Consider the following 27,533-nt stretch of genomic DNA (forward strand, 5'->3'; position numbering starts at 1 on the left):
AAATGGAGGGCCCACCGAAGGTAGTCACCTCGTCCAAATCCCTTGCTGCTTTTGAAAGTTGGAGTTCTTGCTTTGTGGCTAACTATGGACTCATGATAACCAGTGATAAAGAGAAAGTGATAATGATAAAGAAAACGCCAGAATCACAAAATAATTGATTTCAGAAAGAATGAATCCCATAAGTCCCATGAATTACAAGAGGGAACAAATCAAAACTAAAATATTTCACTGTATAATAGATTTGTCGTAACCAAGTTGAAAGCTAAGACTTGACTTCCTAGTGACTTTAATACACTATGAACCAGGTAGAAATAAAATAGCACCTAGAAATGTCACATGCTCCTCAAAAGGTCCTAACAAAATCTTTGCTTACCTATTGAATGCATAGTGTCCCTCCATTTTTAACAAAAAGCCAAAGACCCTCTGGAAAGACCTGCTGGAAAGTTGGCTCAGTGAGTTATTCAAAATCTTTAAAAAAGAGTGATGAACTTCAAATGAGTCACAGAAATACATGGAACGTGAGGTCCAAACAACTTTATTGTCATGACCTAGAGGAAGGAATGCTAGGAGATAGAGTAGATAAAACATTGGACATGGAGTCAGGAACACCTTAGCTCAAATCCTGCTTGATACGAGGTTATGCTCATGGTTCAGAGGGATGTTAATTCAGGGAAAGGAATCTTAAATGGCATAACCAGTCGGGTAGGAAGCCAGATAGGAAAGAGTGTCTCCAGGAAGGTTTGGCTCAGCTCCCATTTTGATTGTCTTTCCTTTGTCCAGCTTACTAACTGTGGAATCTCGGGGAACTCATTTGAGCTCTCCCGATCTTTGTTTTCTGATGTGCACAACAAAGGGGTTGGACTCAATTACCTAGTTCTGAGGTCCCTTCCAGCTGCATATATAGGATACATTCAGAGCAGATCCAGGGTAACCTTGGAGGGGGGAATCAAAAGGCTTCCTGAAGAAGCTGACGCTTGATCTGAGTCCTGAAGGAAGCCGAGGGTTCCAAGAGGCAGAGGTGAGGAGGGAACACATTCTAGGCCTAGGGACAGCCAATGCAGAGGCACAAAGATGGGAAATGGCCTGTCATGTGTGAGAAATGGCAGGTAGGCCAGTGTGTCTGGACTGTAGAACACATGAAGGGAATTGACGAATACGAAGACTGGAATGACTGAGTGATAATGGAGAGACAAGGTGATACTAAAAAGTGAGGAAGAGCCTTGACAGTTGCTACATCCTATGGAGATCATTAAATTTCTGTAAGAGAAACTGCTTTAACGTGAAGATTACTAGCCATTCCACAAGATTAACTAATAAATTAATTTAGCTATAAACTGCCAAAAAATAGCTGAATTGAGTATTCTTTGCCAGTGGCTTAGGAGAAGCACCATCAAGTCTAATTAATAGAAAATAAGTGCACAGATCACGCAATGAAAGTGTGAAATAGCTGGTGGAGAATCTGTGAATTCCAATGGTGTCCATGTGATTCCATAAGAGAACTAAAGGAAGGCCCCCAGAAGAGGATTTATGAGGAACATGGTCCAGTTGCATAGCATGGGCAAGCATAGATGAGAACATTAACATTGATGAGTTCATGGTGCCAATGAATAATTGATATATGTGTGTGTGTATGTATGTATGTATACATACATATGTATATTGCCAAAGCTGCCCCAAAGATTATCTAATGAACCAGAGCCAAGAAAGATAAAGAAGAACCAGGAGAACAGGAACACATGAGGATGACAATAATGTAAAGAAAAGAAACTCTGCCATGAAGACAAATGCTAGTATCTCTAATGACCAATTTGGGCCTTGGGAAGATATGAGGAAATCTCCCTCTCCTTCTGGAAGAGAAGTTTTGGGTGTGGCATGGGAGGGATCATGAGTGAGGAAAGTCACATACACTGACAGATGTGGTCACATTGCCTGTTGTAATCATTTAACCTTTGTAACAAAGCTAGGCTTATCATTGGGTGGTGGCGGGTATACTTGGAAATGACTGTGATGTAAAAGCAAAAGGTGTTGATAAAACTTAAAAAAAAGAGTCAAAGCATCCCCCCATTCAATAAAAATGGTTTTTATTGAAGCAGTGAAATTAAACTAGAACATCTTATCCCCTCCAGGACAATACCTTTTTTCTCCCCAAAGAAATGCTGAAAGTTCTTTTTTTATTTTATTTTATTTTTTTGAAAGAAAATGTTGTGATGGGGTCATCATTGTAGCATAGATTTAGATCTGGAAGGCCCCTTCCAGTTCATCTACTCTATCTAAACCCCTCATTTTATAGATAAGGAACCTGAGAGGCCCCCATCTTGTATAGGGTCACACAGGCAGTAAGAGGATTTGAACCTAGGACCTTGGGCTCCAGACTCCATACTTGTTCCACTCGCTGTACTGCAGGAGCCAAGCAAAAGTATTGGTCATTGCTTCAAATATATGTTCAAGGAAGTTATGCCTAAATATTTCCTAAAGAAAGGGTACAGAGATAGGCTTCTCAGGAATACTGGAATTGATGAAAGGTCAATTCTTTTAATACAGCACAATTTTAGATTATCCATTGAAGGCACTATAGTGTAGGTAATTGATTTTTGACTGAAAGAATAACAATAAAGGACTCACATTTTTGTACTGTGTCAGGGTATCCAAATTGCCTTTCCCATAAAAACCTTGTGAAGTGGGTCATAAGATCATAGGGGCACAGGATTATCAATGTGGAGCTGGAAGAGGTCTTGGAGGTCATTTAATCCAATTTCCTCTTTTTAATGATGATAAAAATGAGGCCCAGAGAAGTTAAGTTACTTGCCCAAGATCACACAGCTAGTAAGTGTCTCGCATAGGATTTGATCTCCACGTCTTACTGGCTCCAAGCCCAACACCAACATGAACATTTGACTGTTGTTGTATCCATTTACTTTAGGTTCCAAATCATTATGCACGGAGGCTAATATTGAAATTCATCTGCACTCTTGTACACATACTCATTTGGTATCAGTGGGACAAGGGTGTAGAATCATAGTAGCAAAGATAACTATGTGGGCTCAAAGTTTACCATTTGAATAAGCCTAAGGTGAATGTTGATAGGTGGATGGCCAGTGAGGCCTACCAGGCTCTACTCTGTAGGTCAATTCTGTCTCTTGAACTCTTTAGCTACACCTGGTCTCTCAAAGTAGATTGGTTGCCCATTAGATCCTGCCCCACTTCAGGGCTGGGAGTATAAGACTCAATGAGAAGAAAATTCTATCTTTGCCTTTTTACCATTTTTATGCTTAATTCTGATGGATTTCTGAAGTGTAACAGTTGACACATTTGCCTCACATATGAAATATCACTGGTTCAACTCCAAATGGAGACATGTTTCTGAAAAAGTCATGTTAGGGAGGCGGTAGATATGGAAAACATACCATGTGTGGAGTCTGAGGACCTCAGTTCAAATCCAATCTTTGATGCTCACTACTGTTGTGATTTAGGGTAAGTAAGCCATTTAGCTTCCCTAGGCCCCTTTCCTCTCCTGTAAAATGAGATAGCTGCCAAGGTCCCTTCCAACTCTAATTCTCTGATTTTGTGATTTCATTGGTGTAGTCAAATCTCCCCATGGAAACTCCATCTACCATGCCTACAATATAGAGGATTATTCTGGCAGGTGTGTGTAAGATAGGTTGGAGGAAGGAGACACTGGAAGCCCAGAACTCAGTTAAGAGGCTACTGCAGTAGTCTAGAAGAAAGGTGATAAAGTTTCGATCTTAGCTGTTGGCCATATTAGGGATGACAAAGGGATGGATGCAAGAGGTGCTGGGGAGAGAGAGAGAATTTACAAGAATTGATTGGATATGGTGGATGAGAGACAAGGAAGGGAAGAGTAGACTATGACACCATGGCTAGAAACCTGGGTAAGAAAAAAGATGTGGGTAGCCTTAGCAGAGACAGACCAAAGAAATAGGAGGAGAGGGGAATTTATATAGGGGGACATACTGAGTTTGAGATGCCTATAGGGTCATCCAGGAGGAAATGTCTAATCAGCATTTGGTGATATGGGATTGGAGTATAGGGAAACTATAAGAGTTTGATGTATAGATCACAGAATTGGAAGTAGAAGGGACTTTAGAGGACATATAGTCCAACCCCATCATTTTACAGAAGAGGAAAGTGATGCATAGAGAAGTGGAGTGTCTCACTCAATGATAATAAAAAGCAGAAGTGAGATTTGAACCCAGTATCTTAGTCCAAAACAAGCATCTCTGCATCATTGCCTTCTCTGTGCATGTGCATTATTGACCTTCAGCCACTGGGCTTTGCAGATGATGTCTCCCAACTGTCACTTAAAAGTTGATGGTCGAACACATAATGCTAATGAGATTTTCCAAGAGGATATGTAGGGGGAAAAGAGAAGAGTCCAGTAAGGAGTCTTTGGGGACCCTTCTGGCTCAGGGGATGTTGATTCAGCAAAGGAGTCTAGAGAAGCCAGATAGGTAAGAAGAGAACCGTGAGAAAACAGTGTGTCCAGGAAGGGTTGACTCAGCTGTTAGATTATTTTTGTTACCAAAGTAAATGAAAAAAAAAACCCAACACAGTCGATTCTAAAGCTAGGTATTGGGACAGTAAGTAAGTATGCAGCTATCCTTGACGAAAGTCACTAAGGTACTGAAAAGATTGGAATCTTGAGTGAGATTTCAAAGATGGCGGTACATGGTGGAAGGATTGGAGAAAGGCAAATGTCCCAATTTAAAAAGAAAAGGAAGAGAATGAAATCTGTAAATTATGGGTCAGCAAGTTTGACTCAAAATTTTAAAGAGGGATTATTAAAGGATTGGTCACAAACATCTAGAAATGGAAATGATGATTGCAAAGAGTCAGGATGGCTACATCAAGAGTAGGTCATGGCAGAAGTAGCTCACCTCCTTTTTTTTTTTTATCATGTTGCTGGATGGGGAGGTCTAGGGGATGGAAAGCTAAAGTTTCCCTAGATTGAAGCTGAGCATTTGACAAATTCTCTCATGCTATTCTTGTCAAAGTGGGTTAGTTGAAAGTAAAGGTAGGTTGTTTCATAATTGGTTTAAAGGCCAGACCCAAAGAGTTGTCTGATGGCTCTTTATCAGTTTGGAAGGAGGTCTCCATTGGGGTGCTCCAGGTTGGTCTTGTACTGTTTTAACATTTTCATAAATGATTTGGATAAAAGCACAGATGGTATTCTTATCAGAACTGAAGGTGGCATAAAGTTAGGAGGGAGAGCTAACACACCGGAAAGTCAGAGTCTAGAAAGGTGTTAATAGATTGGAATGATGAATCAAATTTAATATGATGAGATTGCATAGGGCTAAATATAAAGTCTTATACTAGGGTTCAAAAAATCAATTTCAAATGTAGAAGGTGAACAAAGTATAACTGAGAGCTATAAGTATGGTTTTGGATATGCATAACCTTCCATCTAAAACAAACAAAGAAACAAACAATATTTGGGCATTTTGGTAGAATGCAAGTGGAATATGAGTCCAAAGTATGAATACAGAAGCCCCAACAGCTCATGTGATCTTAGGCTGCATTACCAGAGGGAAAGGATGGCCTTGCCCTATTCTGTCCTGGACAGACCACATCTGGGCTACTGTGTTCAGTTCTGAGCATCATGTTTTAGCAAGGACATGAATCAGGCAGAGGGCATCCAAAGGAGGGTAAACTGGATGGTCAAGGCTTTGAATGCACGCCACATAAAGACCAGTTTAAAAAAATGACACGTTTAGCTGTTTGGCTTGGAGAAGAACAAGCATGACTGTGGTGTGGAGTGAATATAATAACTATTCTCAAGTATTTGAAGAGTTGTTTTGTGGAAGGATTAATCTTGTTCTTCTTGTCCCCAGGTGACAAAATTATGAGCATGGGCAGAAGTGCAACATATATGCTTGACAAACTTCTTATCAAGCAGAGCTGGCAAGTGGGACGGGCTGCTTCAGGGAGTAATGGATTTCCTTACCTGGAAGGCCTCCAGAAGGAGCCAGATGACCACTTATCAGGGATCTTGTAGAATGGGATTTTTCTACCAGGTAAGGGTTCAAAGGCTTCTGAGGCTTCTTTCAATTCTTAAGATTCTAGGATTTTCCTATCTGTCCTGTCCTGCCCCTTCTTATCCAATGTTCCAGTATAGAACACTAACACTTTTTCTTCACATTTTAAGAGTCCAGATGAAGTGACCTTGAAGGTTAGAATCAAGTGTGTAACCCTTCTCTTATGCTAGGGGTGGGGAATCTTCAGCCTCAAGGCCGCAGGTTGACGGTCAGTCAAAGGGCCGCACTTGAGGACCTTGAGGCCACGGGTTTCCCATCCCTGTGACCTATGCCAATCCAATTTATTATACTAGGTATCTGCTCTGTGTAGAACACCGGGCTAGTTGCCGAGATATGATGCTTAGATAAATTCAAATTCAGCAGACATTTTTAAAGCACGGAACACTGTAAGGTGGCAAGTGGGATTAACTGTTTAAGAGACCCAGACCCTGCCCTCACGGAGCTTAGCATCTGGGAGGGAGAGATGACACATATACAAATAATTAAACTATACGGCGTGAGTTGGATACAACAGACTAAATGTACAATTGCATTTACTAGAGGGAGGACCCACATTGCACCAAATTTGGAGTAAGTGTAAATATCTTATGAGTGCCCCAGAGAAGTGCCTTACAGTGCTATGTGAAGTCTGCAGGGGAAAGCTATTATTGACCAGAGGGAAGTGAGAAGCCTTCATGGAGAAGAAAGTATCTGAATTAGACTTTGACCCAGGGGCCACAGAGAACATGAGTAGATTTCACAGTGTTTATGAACTTAGATGAGGGAAAGATCACGTTTTTAATTTTTAGTCATCTCTAAATAAAATTGAACATTTCCTTCAATTATTGAAAAACATTATTCTAAGAAGATCTAGAGGGTTCCCCAGACTTCCAAAGGAGTCCATGATAAAAACAAACAAGCAAAAAAGATAAGAATGCCTGAGTTAGAGCATCTAATGAAGAGAGAAGAGGTGGAAAGTTATGGTCCTAGCCCTTGGTAGACTATGACTGCCAAGCCAAGGAACTTGAGATTTATTGGGTTGGAAACAAAAGCACACTGAAGGCTGCTGGGTGGAGGCAAGAACATGACTATGTAAGGAAGATGTCTGGTGTCATATGAAGGCTGGACTGGACTGGAAGGAGGTAGAGGCTGAAAGACTTGTTAGGAGGTTGTATTAAAGGAAGCAGCAATCAGGGCCTGTGATGGGGGAACTTATGGTGGAAGTATGATGACCAGCACTTGGTAAACAAATTATATGTATAAATATATATAAAATTAACAAAATATAAATTATATGCCATACATAATATATACATTATATATAATTTTTACATAAACTATATAAATTTAAAATACATAACATTATATCATATATGCAAATATATTATATAATTTTATGTATTATATCATATATGCAAATATATGAAATGAAGAAACAGGACCACAAGATCATAGATTGCAGAGCTGGAAGGGATGTCAGAGGCCATCTAGTCTAACCTCTTAATTTTACAGATGCTGAAACTGAGGTTCAGGGACATTAAGTATCTTCTGGCTGGCATAGTAGAGTTCTGGATTTGATGTCAGGAGTACCCCGGAGTTCAAATCCCACATCAGATCCCAGGAAAGTCACTTAACCTAGTCAGATCAGTTCCCCCATCTATAAAAAGGGTGTATTAGTACGCCCTCCCTGCCAGGGTTATTGTGAGGAGCAAATGAGATAATTTGTGTAAAGCACATTGCATATCTTAAAGTGCTATGCAAATGCTAGTGATAATTATTATTATGATACTGATGATGACCACTACCACCACTTCCAGGATTCCTCCTCCTCTTCCTGTTCAGTGACTTGCCCAAGGTCACACAGGCAGTAAGTTATAGAGGTGGGATCTTAGGAAGAATTTAGCCACAATGGTGAGAGTAGGGGAACCTTCATCTCTTTCAAGTTAGCTTTTAACAGCTGTCCCAGTGGCAACTCGGGTGCTACTACTACTGACTGAGCAATGCTGTTTCATCTGTAGGAGCCTCCTTTTGCTTGGGCCCCTAGGGTGCCGACAGGGAAGCCACCATTGAGCTTAGAGCAGTGGAGGAGATGGACTCCCAGGAGACAAAGGAATGCTTCTTTTCCTATCTCCTTTGTGCCTTGGGGGCCCAACAACATCCCCCCCCAAATAACAATGACAGTGTGTGCTAACGAAACAATTAGGTAAAACAAAAGCACACCAGGTCCCTTGAATGCCTAATTGGGGTCATGGAAGTAATCCTAGGTTCTCTTAGGATAAACTAGTGTAGGGATTTTAAAAGAAGGCATAAGGACATAAATATTGCCTATAATTTATATAGCACTTTGAGATTTGCAAAGTGCTTTGTTTACATATGCCATCCTTATAGCAATCCTGGGAAGCAGGTAATCCCCATTTGCAGATGAGAAAACTGAGGATGACAGGGGTCAAGGGATTTGTCTAGAGTCAAGCACTCAATAAGTGTCTGAGTTGGATCTGAACTCAAGTCTTCCTGGTTCCAAGTATAGGAGTCTATCCACAATGCTACCTACCTGCCTCAAAAAAGACAAGGGTCCGGGAAAAGGAGAGGGCTGATGCTTGGAGTGGACAGTCCAATGACAACTGAAGTCAGCTTGGACAGCCGAACTGCTCATTTCTTATTCTGTTTCTGTTTTCTCTGGTTAGGAATGGAAAGCACAGAACAAAAGCAGCCAACAGGAAGCTGATACCCAAGTTAAGTAAGGTGGTGGTAAGAGAGCACTAGCTGGCCTGGAGGAATTTTGAGCACCTGGGGCCAGATGAACCACATTCCCTAGTAGCGAATGAACTGGTTAAAGTGACCGATGAGTCATTATCATTTATGTTTGAAAGGTACCTCTGGTCTACCATGAGAAGGCTGAGGCTTTGGACTCAGAATAAGATAGATTAGAATTCTTGCCCTACTACTTACTACCTAGGTAACCCTGGGCAAGTCTAGACCTCTCCAGGCCTCAGCAACCACTACCATCCATGCCTTCACTGATCTGTAAAACAAGGCCACTGGCCTAGAAGACCTTTCCAGGTTTCTCCTCCAGCTCTATACTCTTGACCCTATGCCTGGAGATGGGCAAGTATTACCCAGTTTTCCAAAGAGGAAAGAGAATGGAGCCTGCAAACAATAGGCAAGTGAGCTTGACTTTGATTCCTGGCAAAATTCTAGAATATATCCATTAGAGAGATAGTGAATGAACACTGAAACAGGAAGTAGTGTTGACAAAGGATCAGCATGGTTGCATCCAAACAGGTCATGCCAGAGCAACTTTATTTCCTCTTTTTTTCAGAGCTACTAGAGTGGGGAATGTGGCCAATCGAGTTTACCTAGATTGACCGATTTTACTTTTTAAAAGTTTTATTGTACATTTGTTTTCATACCATAGCCAGTACTTTTTCTCATTTGATGTCCCTACTGAATCTTCCCTTGCAACCAAGAGAAACGTCTGAGCAAAATGAACTGACCCAGGAACCTAATCAGAATAGACAACATAGACTACATGCTGAATCCATAATCCCCCACCACTTTACTGACACAAGAAAGCTCTGCAGGACCAAGATTGAGCATTTCAATTCATCAAAATTCAACCACCAATTAGGGTTGTTTTAATTTATGATATTGTAGTCATTGGGGAAACCATTCTTCTTCTGCCTAGTCTGTCCTTCAGGTTACTTATATTTTTAGCAAAGCAATTTGATAACTCTCATCCTATTTTGTGGAAAAGATGGAGAGATGTAGGGCAGGTGATAATATAATTAGATTTAGAACTGATTGCAAGGCTGGATCCAGAGAGTAGTTATCTATGGTTCCATGAAAACATGGTAAAAGGTCTCCAATGGAGTGTCCCAGGGTTGAGCTTGGTCCTGTGTTATTTAATATTAAAAAAAACCATATATGGTATATGTTCACATTTTCAGACAACGCTCAAATAAAAATTTTCAGAGAGCTAACATAGTGAATGACAAAGTCAGGAGCCAGGAGGATCCTGTCAGGGTTGAATATTGGGCTGAATGAAAAAAGATGAAATTAAATAGAGATAAATGTAAAATCTTACATTTGGGTTCACAACAATCTTTGCACATACAAAGGGAGAAGAGGCGTGGCTGGATAACAACTCCTCTGAAAAATATCACGGTGGATGGGGGAGTTTGGTGGGCCATAAGCTCAATGTAATCAAACAGTGTGATATGGCAATGATTACTCTGTATTGTTTTATGAGGTAGTACTGCTGCCAATCTGCCATATTTCTCAAAAAAAGCTTGGGCAGCATTAAGAGGGGCAGAGCTTCTAGGGATAGGAGATAGTCTTACTGTATTCTGCCCTGGTTAAACCATATCCAGAGCATGGTGTTTGTTCTAAGAAATGTCTGACTTATGGAGTATCCACATGGGGGCAACCAGGTTAGTGAAGGGCCATGAGTTCATATCCCATTTAGAACATGATAGCTCTGCTCAAGCATTTTGAATAGCTGTCTTGTGGAGAAGGTATTAGACCTGCTTTGTTTAATCCCAGGAGGCAGAAAAAAAGAGAGTAACATGTTGAAGCTGCAAAGAAGACAATTTAGGCTTGATTTAAGGAAAACTTTGTAACAATAAGAGATTGCCCAAAGTGGATACAGTGAGCTCCCCCTCCCTGGGGATCATTAGACCAAAGCTAAATGAGCACATCTTGGCAGAAGGGACTAACTTTTGGGTATGGATTGGATTAAACAGCATCTAATTTCTCTTCCATCTCCAAAATTCGGTAATTTAATCTCTCCCGTTTAAGTTCACTGTCCATTAATAGCCTTTGAAAGATAACATGTTTTCTGATGGACTAAGTCAATGGAATTGCCCATCCAACAAGATGTCACTTTCTGTGCAGGATGGATGCTTATCCACTTTGTTTTTACTGTGTGGACTGTTTAGCTCATTTCTTTTGAGTAGCTAGGGATCTCATTGAGGAGGCTCTAACATTCTCCAGCTTGAAGCAATCAAGCAGAATTTTATTGATAAGCAAGAATCGATGGAAAACACTGCCATCTAAAGGGAATCTCTCTTCTAGTTCAACTCTGTGCTGGGCATCTTTCATGACAGTAGAGAATACCATTACTCATTTTATGTTGTCCTCCATTAGACGGTGATGTCCCTGAGGGCACGGACTGTTTTTTGCCTTTTATTGTAGCATAAGGGCTTGGCACAGTGCCTGGTATGTAGTAGGCAGTTAATAAATACTTGTTGATTAACTGATAATCAAAGGATTGTGGAATCCACTTATCTCCATGGTTGCATCTACCCAGGAATCTTATATCATTTTAACATACATATAAGGAACATCTTATCAGTACTGGGGTATTTAAAGTTGTTTTAGGAATTTTTCTGGGGGGGCTAATCAATAAACAAACCAGTAGGTTCATATGTTTTCTTCACATTTTAATCAGCCGTATGACTACGAAAATGTGGTTTACTATAGAAAATAGGCTGCGAATAGCTGCTTGTCCCCTTACCATATTTTCATCAAGGACACCTTCAATACACGCGTAAATCATTCTCATAGTTTATAGTGATGAAAAAGTAGGCATATGGGTTGGTAGTCAATTCCTCCTTCTTCACTCGTCTTTGCGTGTGATAACCTCATTTATGACTTTTAGATACCTTGAAAATTGATCCCTGAGTGTCTTCAAAACCCCATCACCTCTAGCAGATTTCTTCTGGGTGTACTTGTATGATTCAGATATATGCACGGGCAACATCTTGGGGGGAGGTCTTTATGACTGTGTCTTCTACAGAATTAAAATTACTTTTAAAAACATCAACCACAAAAAGAAAATAAATCTTGTGTTGCCTTTGGCCAGCATATCTCACTGCTTGGCTAGAAGATAAAGTGTTCTCTGGTTGACAGTTTCTGACTCTACTGGCGTCCTCATTTTGGCAAGTAAGTGCTTTACATTAGTTGAACTTTTTAAAGAAATTATGATCATCTGAGTCACTATCTTTACTTTTACCTATTTACCATTTTCTCTTTTCTTCTTTCCAAACTCTCTTGGCACTCTCGGCAATTCCACTGGGTTTGGCTATCATCTCTATGCAGGTGACTCTTAGACTATCCAGGCCTTATTTCTCTCCTAAACGCTACTCTCACATTTTCAATGAGTTCAAAATCAACATGTCCAAAACAAAACTCATCGTCTTTCCTCCAAATTCGCTCTTCTTCTATCTAGAGCAGCAGTTATCTCCTCAGTCACCCAGTCTTGCCACCTTGCAAGCATCCACATTCTGCCTCCTCCCACCCAGCTGCTAAGTCTTGTAGACTCTACCTTCACAAAAACCCTCATGTTTGTCTCCTTCCTTCCATTCATTTGGGCCACTGCCCTAATTCAGGCCCATATCTCTTCTTGCCTAGATTATTGCAATAGCATCCCCTGATCCCTCATCTCCTAAGAACAAGTGCCCTCCCAAATTACAATTGAACTTAAATAAGAACACATTGTTTCTTCTTAATAGAATGAAACTTCCTTGAAAGCAAGAGTTATTTAATTTTTTTTGTCTTAAGTGCTCAATAAATGCTTGCAGATTGACTGATAGATTGTTTTAGAGACAGTATCTCATTTAATAGATTGGGTTGGAGCTGTGGTAATTGCACACTGTCTCTTCACTTTCATTCTTTCAATTTTGACTTTTGCTCTTACTTGTCAAAGACATGACAGCTGATTCAAAAATAACTTCCTTTTCAAGAAGTAGTCATTTCCTGTTTGCTAAGAAATGGATAATTTCGTATTTTTAAATCATGTGGTTCAGTTTGTTAAGATATGGTTAATTTCATCTTTTTTTTTAATCACATGGTTTGGTTTGTTAAGATATAGCCAATTTCATTTTTTAAAGTCACCTGGTTCAGTTTGTTAAGATACGGACAATTTCATTTTTTAAAAATCATATGGGTCAATGTGTTTAAATATAGTCAACTTCATTTAAAAAATTACGTGGTTCAGTTTAAGATATGGTCAATTTCATTACAAAAAAAAAGTCACCCAGTTCCCCTTTGCTATGAGATGGCCATTTTTTTTTAATCTCAATGTTTTCCCCATTTTAAAACATTTTTATTTAAAGTTTTCAGTTCCAAATTCTATTGCTCCCTTCCCCCTACCTGAGATGGTAAGCAATCAGATATAGGTTATACATGTACAATTATGTAAAACATTTCCATATTAGTCATTTTGTACAGGAAGAGTTGAATAAAAAAAAAAGTGAAAATAGCATGCTTCAATCGGTATTCAGTCAATATCAGTTCTTTCTCTGGAGGTAGATAGTATGCTTCTTTATTAGTCCTTTGGGATTGTCTTGGATCGTTGTGTCACTGAGAAGAGCTAAGTTATTCACAATTCTTCATGGAACAATATTGCTGTTACTGTGTACAACATTCTCCTGGTTCTGTTCATTTTACTTTGCATCAGTTTATCTAAGTCTTCCCAATTTTTTTTAAATCATCCTGCTTGTCATTTCTTACAGCACAATAATATTCCATTACAATTATATACTACAGCTTGTTCAGCCATTCCCCAATTGATGGGCATCCCTTTGATTTCCAATTCTTAGCCACCAAAAAAGAACTGTTATAAATGTTTTTGTACAAATGGGTCCTTTTCTCTTTTTTTGGGGGATCTTCGTTAATTTCATTTTTTAAGATCATGTAGATCAATTTGTTAAGAGATAGCCAATTTTATTTTTTTTTAAAATCAAGTGGTTCAGCATTTGTATCCACTGCACTGCAGGTCTCTTCTTGAAGAAAGATTAAAGAAGGGTGTAAGGAGGCCCAGGACTGATGCTCAGAGAGGGCGGGTTCACAGTAACAGAAAACAGAGAGCAGAGCAGCCTACCGCTTATTTTGATTCTGTTGCCTCTGTCAAGGAAAATGACCTTTAGAATACAAAGGACAGAACAAAAATGGCTAATAGGGAGCCAACAGCCAGGTTAAGTAAGGAGATATTGAGAGATTATGCAGCTGCCCTTGATGAGCTTAAATGACCTGCCCTACGTACACTGACTGGTACTGAAAGAACTGGTAGAGGTGAAGGCTGAGCCACGATTGTCACTGTCTGAAAGATTGTGGAGAAGGAAAGAGACACTTCAAGGCTGGGGAAAGGCAAATGCCCTGATTTTTTTTTTTTAAGGGGGAGAGAACAGAGCCTGCATGCTGAGTCCTGTGAGCTTGACTTTGACTCTTGGCAAAATGCTAGAATGTATTATTAAAAGGATAGTTGAGGAGTATCACCAAAAAATTAACATAGTTTCATCAACGTCATGGGAGACCAACCTTAGTAATTATGTATTTTTTGATGGGGTTAATATAGTATCGGCTCAGGGAAATGATGTATATAGTTTGTTCAGATTTATTTTCATTTCTTTTTTTTATATGTATCATTTTCTTAAAAACACCACAGTCATTTCCTGATATACCTGTTCCTTACTGACTTCTTTGCAACAAAGAAAAAAAAAGGAAGCAAAACTGGCAACAAGGCAGCCATATCTCAGAGTGTTGGCAGCATTCAGTGCCAATAGCATCCTCCCTCCTCTCTACTGACAATAGGGATGTGTGATTCACCATCAAAAGCCAAGATCACTCATCTCAATTGATCAGAATTTTGCGGCTTTTCATTTTCACTAAATGCTTTCTTGATTCTCTTTTCATTACGGTGTATCATTTCATACAAGTCTTCCCATGTTCCTTTGAATTCCTGATATTCATGGTTCCTTAGAGTGCATCTGTATGTTGCGATCTGTTCGGCCATTCTTCAGTCACTTGGGCACCTACTTTGTTTCCAGTTTTTTTGCTATCATAAATGGTATCCCTACCACGATTTTGGTGTACATATTTCTTAGATTTGGCGAAACAAAGGTTTTTTTTTTTACCCTTCCATCTATCATGCTTTTTGTGTGGAAAAGACGGAGGGATATTTAAGGACTTTCCTGATTATCCCCTCTCCCTTTCTATTTACCTTTTGTAGATCTTGTGTTTACTTATAACATACATGGTGTTCCCCATGGGAATAAAGGCTCCTTGAGGACAGGGGCTGTATTGATTGATTTTGTTTTTGTATTCCTAGTGCCTGACACATAGCAGGCACTTAATAAATGTCTGTTTTAATTGAATTTAAGCAAACAGTACTATAATTCAGTAGATTCAGAAATGGGTGAGTAACCAGATATAGAATATTGACTAATGGTTTGATATCAGTTTGGAAAAAAGTCTCCACTGGAGGTCTCAGGGATCTGGATAATTAAGTCAGGATGTGAAAGATGGATCTTGATAGGTTAGACAGAAGTAAGAAACTCATGGCTTTGAGGCCACAGGTTCCCCAGCCCTGGGGGCCAAGTTCAGTAAGACGGAATTTAGTAGCCTTAAAAGTCTCGTCTTGATAGACAGAACAATGTAATGACTAGAGGTCTAGCCTTGGAGGCAGAAAGGCCTTAATCCTAATACCTACTAGCCACTTAAATTGTCAGTGCCCCGTCAGCTCTTTGAAACTAAATCTATAAGTGAGACGTTAATTGGCAGTAATAGAACAAACCTCCCCCTTCTCCTTCACAAAAAAGGAAAGTTTTATTCTTGGGTTATAAAAATCAGTGTCATAAGTACAAAATGGTGGGAAGCATGACGACATAATAGTTTGTCTGAGAAACACCTGGGGGGTTTAGAAGCCTGCAACGTCAATGGGTCAATAATAGTGTTATATAGGAGCCAAAAAGGCTAATGCAATCTCAGGTGGCGCTAGTGGAGGCCTAGCTGGAGTGATTAGTGTCCAGATACTCTCTGGTAACAACAGTTAGCTCCCACATGGAGAAACGTTCACTTCCAGAGGTCACATTTTAGTAAGGGCACCAAATGCCTTGGACACTAGATATGAGGACTGATCTATTGATGAAACTGGGGATGTTTAGGGTGGTGGAGAAAAGTCTGGAATGGGAGTAAGAGGACCTTAAGAAGGAGCTTCAAGTGTCTGAAGTTCTCTCCTCTGGAAGGGGAATTAAGCAAGTTGTTTGGCCCCAGAGGGAAGAGCCAGAAACAGTAGGAGGAAACAAGTTCTCTGAGGAGAATCTCTCAGTCATCCTAATATTAAGCTACTCATTCTCTGCTTTCTTGTTTGAGTCTTTCCTCCAGGGATCTAACAACTTGTTGGTCTTTGGCCAATGGATGGCATTTGTTCTGGAAGAGTTTGAGGCCTACAATATTAGAGCTACTGTTTTACGCAAGGATTGCCGGTTAGTTGGGTGGGGTTGGGAAGAGGGAGGCCTGTAATTAAGAGACATCTTAAGAAACAGGTGGAGAAGATGGGGAAGTCTTCGTCGAAAGAGCTGGCATTACACATTGTCATCCAGCCTAGGGAAGTTCACCAGATGCTACCACTTACTTTGATTTCAAGAGTACCGTGGAGGAAGCCCAAGGGCTTGAGCTACCCTCTCCCAGAATGGGTTCTGGAGGGAGCCGTGGAACGCAGCCCATAACCTACCTTCTTGTGCACAGCAGAGGAAATGGAATTAACAGTGCCTTCATCGTCGTGTGTCATGACCAGGTCTGAGCTGCTCTCATCCAGCACTTCCTGCATGCTGTTAACACTGCTGCTTTGACTGCCCGTGCTCACAGACATGCTCGGAATGGAGTGATTGCTGCCCAGGCTGTCCATGTTTATGCTCAGGCTCGTTCCATGTTCACTGTCCTATAAAAATGGGGCATCGGGGTTAAAAGAAAAAAAAAAAGAAGACCAGAGAGCAAGGCGACAATCCATTGACTGAGCCATTAAACCCACTCAGTTCTGCAGCGCCAAGTGGATTTTCTGCCAAATCTGCAAAGATAAAACTTTTTATGTAGTGGCCTCACTGCCTCACCATCTCCAGGCATCTCGGATCCACTCGTCTGTCTTCCCCAGAGGCTGCTCTGGACATGGGTCGTAAGGTTCTAAGAGCTGCGAGCCCAGGGCTTTCCCTTTCCACACTCAGCTGTCTCACAGAGACAAGACAAGCAAATAAGGCCAGGTCTATAAAAGGAAGCCTTTAAGGCGGACTGAAACGACCCACCAGGAGGTTTGTGATGAGGCCTGTAGATCCTCTGGGACCCCTGAAGTGGCCTAAGAAGAGCTTTCAGGGACTGGACAATTATAATAGCCAATAACAACAACAATAGCTACCGTTTGTGTAGTGATGTAAGGTTTACAGAATGCTTTACAAATATCTCTTTAGTGGGTGCTAATATTATCCACATTTTACATTTGAGGAAACTAAGGCTGATGGCAATTAAATGATTCATCCAGGGTCACACAGTTAGTATGTGTCTGAAGCTGGATTTGAACTCAGGTTGTCCTGCTTGCCAATGTGCCACCCAGTTGACTTAAAACTACAAGCGATGCCTCGAGGAAAGGAAGACTTCAAATGGAAGGGAAGGAAGAGGGAGAACTTTAGGCGTGAGGTAAGCCGAGGACTTCCTCTGCATGAAATATTGAGTTCAACAATGAAAGATTAATTTATAACATTAATAACAAGAGCTTACATTAGTAGAGGGCTCTGACATTTAAAGAAGTCTTGTCTTTCTGTACCACAACCTTGATAGTGTAAATACTCTCAACCCCATTTCACAGATGTAGAAACTAAGGCATACAGAGGTAAAGTGACTTTCCTAGGGGTTATTAAGTGTCTGAGTCAAAACTTGACTCCATGTCCATTGCTCCTTCTGCTACAAAAAATCTTATTGAGTGAGTATAGATGATTTCATTTACATGTTTGTATCTTTAGTACCAGGAACATAAAATGTGCTTAATATATGATCCATCCGCCATTGTAATTGTCTGTCCATCTGTCTATCATCTACCAATCAGTTTATCATGTATCTCACTGTCTACCTCTCATCTGTCTATCACCTATTTATCTTATCTATCATTTATCTATCCATGTCTTTCTATCAACTATTTATCTGTCTGCCTTATCTGTCAGTCTGTCTATTCATCCATCCATCCGTGCATACTTTGCACTGGTTAAACTGGCCTTCCTGCTGTATCTCAGACCCATCATCTCATCTTTCTTCGCCACGTCTTTGCCCACACTGTCCCCCATGCCTGGCCTGTGCTCTCTCTTTGCTTCCTAAGCTGTCATTTCCATTAACGCTAAGCTCAAACATTATCTCCTGCCCCTCTGCTGCTGGGGTCTCCCCCCTTCTCTTGGAATTATACTGTGATTCTTTTATAGTTCCTTCTCCTGGGGCTTGCTTGCCTCCTTTGATGGAAGTCAGCTCCCTGCAGGCAGGGAGGGTTTCCCTCTTACTACTTCTATCCTCCGGGCCCAGCAGATGTGAAGCGCTTCGTGAATTCTGGCTGATTGATTGTCTTCTCTGTGTAAGATGTTGTGGGAGTCACTAAGATAAATAAAAACATCACTCCCCACTTAGAATGTGTAGGAGCAAGATGGCAGGTACACAAACAAGTCCCACTATGCATTAGTCCTTTGTACCTTCCCTATGCATTTCATTTCTGTAAGAGATCAGGGACGAAGGAGGGAAGACTGCCATGTGGCCACTCAGGATTCCCACCCCTGGCCAAGGGTATGACTGGTGAGCTATGCCTCAAGGACTGGAAGGACTGCAATACAAGGCTAGGCACTGCGTAAGTTCAGGCCTGGTCCATGGTGGGGTGAATTTAGGAGACATGGCCAAGTAGAGTGAAACTGGAGGAGGGGGTGTGTGTAAAAGAAAGTACCATGAAATGAGGCTAGAAAAATCAGCTGTGGCCAGACCATGGAGGGCCATGAATGCCAGAATAAAGACTCTGGACTTTTCTGGTGTGCCATGATGAAACATTCATTAAGGTGCTCACTCTTGTAGAGGCAACAGGAGGTACAGTGCATAGAGCGATGGACTTGGAGTCAGGAAGACCTGAATTCAAATCCTGCCATACGTACCTACAAATTGCACGACCCTGGACAATTAACCCCTCTGGGCTTGGGTTCCTGATCTGTAAAATGGGGATAATGATAATAGCACCTACCGCTCAGGGTTGTTACGAGGACCAAATGAAATAAAATGCTTTGCAAACCTTAACGCACAATACAAGGGCTTCCTAGTACAGAGGGTGGGTTGGAATGGGGAAAGCTCAGAGGCAGGGAGACCCAGTTAAGAGGTGATTCATGGGAAGAGTTCACCTGAAACCTAAGCAGGCTGTGGATTAAGGGGCTAGTAGAGAGAACATGAAGATAAGGATGGATGAGAGATATATTCTGGAAGCATACTTAACTGGGCTTAGCAACTGACTGGATGTGGCCAGTGGGCCAGAGGGAGGAGCCGCAGATGGATCCCAAGTTTGAGGGGTGGTAGGGTGAAAGGGAGGGGTGTGTGTGTGTGTGTGTGTGTGTGTATGTATGGGTGAGTGTGTATGTGTGAGTGTGTGTGTAGTGTGCATGTATGTGTGAGTGTGTGTGTGTATGTACGGGTGAGTGTGTATATGTGACTGCGTGTGTGTGTGAATGTGTGTGCATGTATATGTGAGTGTGTGTGTATGTATAGGTGAGTGTGTGTGTGTGAATGTGTGTGCATGTATATGTGAGTGTGTGTGTATGTATGGGTGAGTGTGTGTGTGTGAATGTGTGTGCATGTATATGTGAGTGTGTATGTGTATGTATGGGTGAGTGTGTATATGTGAGTGTGTGTGAATGTGTGTGCATGTATATGTGAGTGTGTGTGTGTGAATGTGTGTGCGAATGTGTGTGCATGTATATGTGAGTGTGTGTGTGTGAATGTGTGTGCATGTATGTGTGAGTGTGTGTGTGTATGTACGGGTGAGTGTGTATATGTGACTGCGTGTGTGTGTGAATGTGTGTGCATGTATATGTGAGTGTGTTGTATGTATGGGTGAGTGTGTATATGTGAGTGTGTGTGTGAATGTGTGTGCATGTATATGTGAGTGTGTGTGTGAATGTGTGTGCGAATGTGTGTACATGTATATGTGAGTGTGTGTGCATGTATGTGTGAGTGTGTATGTGTATGTATGGGTGAGTGTGTATATGTGAGTGTGTGTGTGAATGTGTATGCATGTATATGTGAGTGTGTGTATGTGTGTATGTATGGGTGAGTGTGTATATGTGAGTGTGTGAATGTGTGTGCATGTATATGTGAGTGTGTGTGTGAATGTGTGTGCGAATGTGTATACATGTATATGTGAGTGTGTGTGTGCATGTATGTGTGAGTGTGTGTGTATGTACGGGTGAGTGTGTATATGTGACTGTGTGTGTGTGTGTGTGAATGTGTGTGCATGTATATGTGAGTGTGTGTGTATGTATGGGTGTGTATATGTGAGTGTGTGTGTGTGAATGTGTGTGCATGTATATGTATGGGTGAGTGCATATATGTGAGTGTGTGAGTATGTTTCTTTAGCGGGGAGACAAAACTGAACATTCCAGAGAGAGAAAGAGGATCCTCTCTAAGCGAAAATATCCATCCTCTCATCCTGAACAAGTGATCAAATTGTTGGTTATACATCAGGCAGTCCTGTCATGTCTCCCCCTGTCTCCCATCCTAGAGGGAAGTGAATCCCAGATTTAGAGCCAGAAGGGACCTTTCAGGCCACCTGGTCCAACTTCTCTGTCTGAGGCCTAGAGCAGTACTTGGCCCAGGGTGATAAAAGCAGCAAATGTCAGGAGGAGAATCTGAACCTGGTCTTGTTGGCCAGCAGACAACGCCTCCTCTCCCAGCTCCTTCACCTCTAAGGCATACTAGCATTCTTCATTCCTCAGAGCAAAGAGGAGCAAAATTATGCTGCCATACAATTTGTCCTTTACTCTGGAACGTGTTTTGGTGAAAGACATTATGTGAAACTTTAAACGATCCAATTTAAGGGGTTGTAAACTGGGGCCCAGGACCTTATTAAAAAAAAATATATATATATATACACACATACATTATATATATGAATATACAACTATTTTCAATTCAATTGATTTCCTTTGTAATGCTGTGTATTTTAAGCATAAAAAAAAAAGCTATTCTGAGAAGGAGTCCCTACATTTCCCCAGTTTGCCACAGGGGTCCAGGGCACAGAAAAGTTAAGACCCTCTCCTGAATTAAATAGCAGCAATAGCTAATGCTTATACAGCACTTTGAAGTTTGCAAAGGGCTTTATGTATATTACCTCATTTGCTGTCCATCAAAGCCACTTTAATAACAGGCAGTGTGGCAAAGTAGATAGCAAGCAGATCCTGCATCCAGGAGGATCTGGGTCCTGCCTCTGACCCAAACTGGCCATGTGACCCGGGGCCTGTAAGACTGAGCTGCGTGGAAAAGGCTCTACCTGCAATAGCAGAGAGGCTTTCCTCACCTGGGTGTTCCCTATACCAATGAAAACACAGATGGCTTCCCTATCCAGCTCTCTCTAGAGACAACTTTAAATAAAGCTAGTTACAGAGGCCAGTTTGGTGTAATTTTACTGCATCCATCTGCTGATCACTCATAGTAATGGAAATCATTGGAATGGATAAATATAGATAGTCTACAAGAGTGAAAAAGGAAGGGAAAGAAATAAGCATTTCCTAAGCCCCTCCTATGTGCCAGGTGCTGTGCTAAGCCCTTTACAAATATTATCTCATTTGATCCTCACAACAACCCTGGGATATAAGTCCTATTATCACCCCCATTTCAGAGTTTAGGAAGCTGAGGCATAAAGAGGTTAAAAGTGACTTGGACAGGGCCACACAGCTAGAAAGTATTTGAGGCTGGATTTAAATTTAGATCTTCTTGACTCTAGGCCCAGCGCTCTATCCATTATGATTTTCCATTAGATTTATTTTTCCTAAGTTTCACTCAGGTGAAGGGTTCTTACTCTTTCATTGCGACATGGATTGCTTTGGCAGTCTGGTAAAGCCTATTAAAGGCAAAAAAGATACCACAAAGGATTAGAACAGAAACCAATTAAATTAAAATACAATGACGTGTGTGTGTGTGTGTGTGTGTGTGTGTGTGTATGATATGTATATGTATGTATATATTTCTGTATCTATCTGCCTGTCTATTAAAACCAAGATGGCAGTTTCCAGGTTACTGACCTCTGTTTTGCAGTTCCAACAGTGGCTCATTCAAAACAATACTCCACGCCATGATGATAAGTGCCCTCTGCCTCCTTGTTCCTCACATCACTCACTCTGCTTGTACTTATCCCATGCATTCATCTTATGTATCCTTGTAGCCTAGTCACTTGTGTACATGTTGATTTCCCTGTATTAAACTAGAAACTTCTTGAGAGGAGGGACACTGTCTTATATTACTCTTCTCTTCCAACTTGCAGCACAATACTTTATAAATTTATTATGATTCTTTAAAAATTTACTTTCCATCTACTCTGTTTATATCTTATAGCAATGTATATGTTTGTCTGTGTCTGTCTCTTAGCAGCTAGGTGGTGCAGCGGATAGATTGCCGGGTTTGAGTTCAAATTCGGCCTCAGACACTTACATGCTGGGTGACCCTGGATGAGCCACTTATCCCTGTTTGCCTCCGTTTCCTTATCTGTAAAATGAGTTGGAGAAGGAAATGGCAAACCACTCCAGTATTTCTGCTGAGAAAACCCCAGATGGGGTCACAAAGAATTGGACATGACTGAAGCTGGATGACAACAGCATATCTATCATCTTTTTCTATCTATCTCTATCATCTATCTATTTAAATGTATGTGGATGTCTTCCCCATTAGAATCCCAGTTCCTAGATGACAAGGATGCTTTTTGCATTTTTTTTTTAATATCTAGTGTTTAACACAGATGCCCGTCACATATGCTCGTTAACTGATGAGCTTTGGACATGTGATTTCACCATTGTAGGAGGTTGCTTGGGATCACAGAGACTCTAGTGACTTGCCCTAGGTCACAGAGTCAGCATGTGTCAGGGACAGAACTTGAATCCAGAACCTCTGGATTCCAAGGCCAGCCGAACCTCCCTCTTCCATCTGGCTGAAACCCCACTGATCAGAGCTGACATTTACTAAGTATCCATTTGAACTGAGCTACAACCAGAAGAAATGGTAGACCAGTTGGAAGTGTGATTGGTCCAAGGAGGAAGCTGGCCTGGCCTTCAATATTTACTATGGCTGATGTGTGCAGTGAATTATACACACAGGAACATAACAAACACTTCTCCTTGATTTTGGGGCCTAGGGTAGTGTTCTGAATTATACCTCTATACCAATAGGGGGCAGCATGGGAGAGTGGAAAGAATTCCATCTCTGGCGTCAGAGCGTTCCAGTTTGGATGTTCACTACTTGGGTGACCTAGGGAAAGTCACTTCCCTTCCCTCCACCTCATCGGCCTCAACTTCAAAATGAGGCCGTGATGTAGTGGACGTGGCATTAGGAAGACCCGAGTTTGAGTCTTACCTTGGACACTCTGGCTATGACCCCTGGACAAATTGCTCAAGCCCTGCCAGGTTCAACTTCCTCCCATGTTAAATGGGGGTAATGTGATCAGTGATCTCACAGGGTTATCCATGCAAATCATTTTGCAGACCTTAGAGCACTACATAAATGTTAGTGATGATGATGATGATGATGATGACATTGGAAGAATGGCGTCTGAGGTCCCTTCCAATTCTAAAGCCAGGATCCTATGGATGACAGACTAAGATGGATTCCTTCTCCATTCGGAAGGGTCATAACTGATGTCAAAAAACTAATTAGAGACAAGTGTAAATCAGAGAAAGTCTCTTCTCCTGGTCCAACCTGTGATGAGCCAAAGCTTTGCCCCCTACCCCCATCCCCACCCTAAGGCTGAACCTACTTCTTCATCTTCCTGTGACTCATTCAAGGGTCCATTCAGGGTTTCTTGGAAAAGGATTTTCTTCATTTTCCGATACTGCAAGTTATCCAGCTCACGAACGGCATCTTTTGTCCTCTGTATGAGGTCAATTAGGACCCTCAGTGGCCGATCTCGGCGTACAAAGTCATGCTGAATGAAGGATAAAAAGAAGCAGAGATGAGTGGTCATGGAACATTTGGCAATCTCTATCATATGTGCATAGAAAATAAACATAGTTCCTTAAGGCAGATGGGTGAGTTTTTGCAAATAGATGTTATCTCCCCCACCCAGAACACAAAAACCAAATGCCAATGAGGATTATTTTCTTCTTTTCTTCCAAAACCATGTGGGACTACTGTTTTAGGATTTAGGTTAAAACAACTAAGGTTAATTTAATCACACTGAGGAACCACAGTGGGGCCAAAAAGATGAGAACTCTGTAAGGTGGGAAATCTTTTTCCTCCTTCCTTCCTTGTCTGAAATCATAGAACAAGGATAGGCCTTGAGGAAAAGAGGAACTTTTCCGACAACCAATGTAACACACCTTTTTTTATTTTCATCAAGGCCCTGGGGTCACTGTCTTCCCAATTCCCTTTAGATGACAGCCTACTGACAGGCCCTCCCAACGTTACTCCTTTATGCTCTGAAATCCCTCTGTGGCTTCTTTCCCAATAATAATATCTAGCCTTTATATAGGATGTTAATGTTCACAAAGCGCTTTACCCATGGGATTCCATTTGTTCCTCACAACAGCCCAGTGAGTTAGGTGCCGTTATTACCCCCATAATACCATAAACTCAATATATTTCCCCCCCAACTTATCACCCTTCTGTCCAAATCTCTCTTCCTAACCTCCAGATTTTGGCCACTGGTGTCAGTATTGTCCCAGGCCTGAAAGCCAGGAGTCATCTTTCTTCCAATTTAATTTAATTGTCACATCTTAGAGCTGGGGTGGGGAACCTTCACAGAACAAATTGGATTCAATCATAGGGCTGCACTTGAGGACCTAGAGGCCTCAGGTTCCCACACCTGTCCTAGAGATTCATTGGGACAGCTAGGCAGAGCCCTAGTGCATAGAGCACCAGGCCTGGAGTCAGGAAGACTCATTTACCTGGATTCAAATCTAGCCTCAGGTTCTTACTAGTCGGGTGACCCTGGGCAAGTCACTTCACCCTCTTTGACTCAGTTTCCTCATTTGTAAAATGAGCTGGACAAGGAAATGGCAAACCACTATAGTATCTCTGCCCAGAAAACCCCAAATGAGGTCATGGAGAGTAGGACATGACTGAAAATGACTGAATGATAGATTCTTCAGACTTGGCTCTTCCCCACTCTTTGTTGAACTGAATCGCCTCCCTACTCCCAGTCTTTGTGGACACTCGATAAATGTCCCTCTGGACTGAATTCCAAACAACAGCACTGGAAGGTCTCTTGGAAGTATGATTGTTATTAGGAGAAAGCCAGTGTAGAATTCATTATTTGCATTGGGCAACGCTACAAAATGCGGCCAGACGAGTTCTCCTATAGGACGGTTCAAATATGTCAATTCTTCTGTACAAAACCTTCTAATGAGACCCAATCTTCAAGGCCTGATTAAAATGCTCACTTCCCCTTGCTTAACAAATGCTTGCTGCCTGCCCACCTCCCCAGTAGGAGATTAGCTCTTCCTTCCCAAGAACGCCTATCAACAGTTTGTTTGCCTACTAATAATAATAATGATAGCTAGCATTTACATAGTGCCCACTGAGCTAAGCACTTTGCAAATACTATCTCGTGTGATCCCCACAACAACCCCATGGGGTGGGTGCTATTATGATCCCAATTTAATAGATGAGGAAACTGAGGTAAACAGAGGTTAAATGACACATCCAAGGTCACACAGTAGTGTCTGAGGCTGAATTTAAACCCAGGTCTTCCTGACTCCAGGCCCAGAGTTCTACATCAAGTTTTGCATCATTGTTATTGACGTAATTGAGTTATTCCCCACCAGATCACAGACTCTCTGAGGATGGGGTGTTGTGTCTTCCTCATCTTTGTATCTTCTGTGATGGCTGGCAGAGTACTTTGAGCATAATAGGTGCTCAAAAAAAATCAGTTTAATTGAACTGAAGGCTCAAGAAATGAAAATACCAAATTAAGACCCTTGGACTGAAAACTAAAACACCTCAACTAGAGGCCTACATACCACCAACAGGCAGAGGGGAAGAAGTAATTATGGCATCTTACATTTATTTGATGGCACTGAGAAAGAATTGTATAAGGGCCCTGTTAATAGTTCTTGTTTTCCAAGTCCAGTGGCTTCAGCGTAAAAATAGGTGGGATGCAGGAAACTACTCAGAGACAAAATGGGTCAGTAAAAGTGAGCTTTAGGGTGAGGAAAGCTAAGGAGACAATGTACAATGAAGTCTTTCTAGCATAACTGAGAAACATTAATATGTATCATAAAAATAATCCATCAGTTCTACAGTTGTGACCTAAGATGTCACCAGATTCTCTGACCCTGCTGTATCTTCCCAAAAAGAACAGAAGGGCTTCTGGGCCACATGAAGAAGCCTTTCCCAATCTCCCTTAATGCTGCTCCCTTCCATCTGCTGATTTTATCCAGTTTATCTTGTCTATAGTTTGTCTGTACATAATTGTTTGCATTTTGACCCCTATTAGAACATAATATCCTTCAGGGTAGGGACTGCCTTTTGCCTCTTTTCATATCTCCAGTCCTTAGCACAGTGCCTGGCACAGAGGAAATACTTAATAAAAAAAATACACTTAAAAAAACCCCTGAATGACATCAGTGAAGTCATGAAGGAACCATAAAAATAAACATTTTAGCCAACTGTAGCATTATGATGCAGGCAAATGAGCTAAAGAGAAAGCTTTGGGTATACCCATTAACATGTATGTGCACATGGGCCATTCCCATATGAAGACAGATGTAGATTCTGTCTTGCACATTAATCAGAAAGCCAATAATAGGCCATAATTAAAAGCTATTTTGAGAGTAAATGGCTATCCCTCCCCCCCAAAAAAAAGGCAGATGCATTTTCTGTTTCTGAGGTGCAAAAGCAGGAAATGGTCATAAGCATAGTTGAAAATGCCTTGTGATGAGTGGGAAAGCAGCCTTAAATTAAAAGCTACACTGCAGGATTACTTTTTTCTTCAATCAGTACCCAAACCAACAAGTAGATAAAGAATGTTGGTTTCTGAATTATCATGGAAAATAGATAACACTATAGATAAGTACCCCATAATGAATCGCTGTAGCCAACAAACATTTATCAAATGCCTATTATGTTTCAGTATTGTGCCAGGACTAAGGGATGGGAAGAGACCTTTCATCTTCAGCACATCCAAAGATCCATGTTTCCATCAGCTTGGACAACTCTTCCACCAATGTGGATCAAAACCCTTACAGGCAGGCAAGGCCTCAACAGACAGTTTCATGAGCTTCCTTTCTCTTCTTCCAACACTCCCAAATCTCATATGGCAGCCAACCTTTCAGTGATATGCCTTTCTGAATGGAGCTGTGCTAGTTCCTAAGATGATAGACTAGCAGACTTGGACCCCCAAGACAATCAAGCTTAGTAGGGACCTGCTGCAACTTGTGTTCTGATGGGGTAGTGTTTGAGAAACTTGGGCCATCTCCATCCCATGATAATGTCTACGAGAAGGACTTTAATGGA

General features: G+C 41.3%; 1 protein-coding gene across 3 annotated transcripts in view; it reads right to left on the reverse strand.

Moving 5' to 3' along the window:
- TAOK3 (TAO kinase 3) overlaps positions 1 to 27,533 on the reverse strand; it is a 237,689-nt gene that overhangs the window by 62,395 nt on the left and 147,761 nt on the right. For all 3 annotated transcript variants that reach the window (XM_078154357.1, XM_021008044.2, XM_078154358.1), the window contains exons 12-13: positions 23,836 to 24,003; positions 16,549 to 16,755 (exon numbers count right to left, since the gene is read on the reverse strand). In XM_078154357.1, coding sequence (XP_078010483.1) covers positions 16,549 to 16,755; positions 23,836 to 24,003 — 375 coding nt within the window. The remainder of the gene's footprint in view (positions 1 to 16,548; positions 16,756 to 23,835; positions 24,004 to 27,533) is intronic.

Source organism: Phascolarctos cinereus, unplaced genomic scaffold (assembly GCF_003287225.1).
Source record: "Phascolarctos cinereus isolate Bilbo 61053 unplaced genomic scaffold, phaCin_HiC Scaffold_4;HRSCAF=312, whole genome shotgun sequence".
Taxonomy (NCBI): Eukaryota; Metazoa; Chordata; class Mammalia; order Diprotodontia; family Phascolarctidae; genus Phascolarctos; species Phascolarctos cinereus.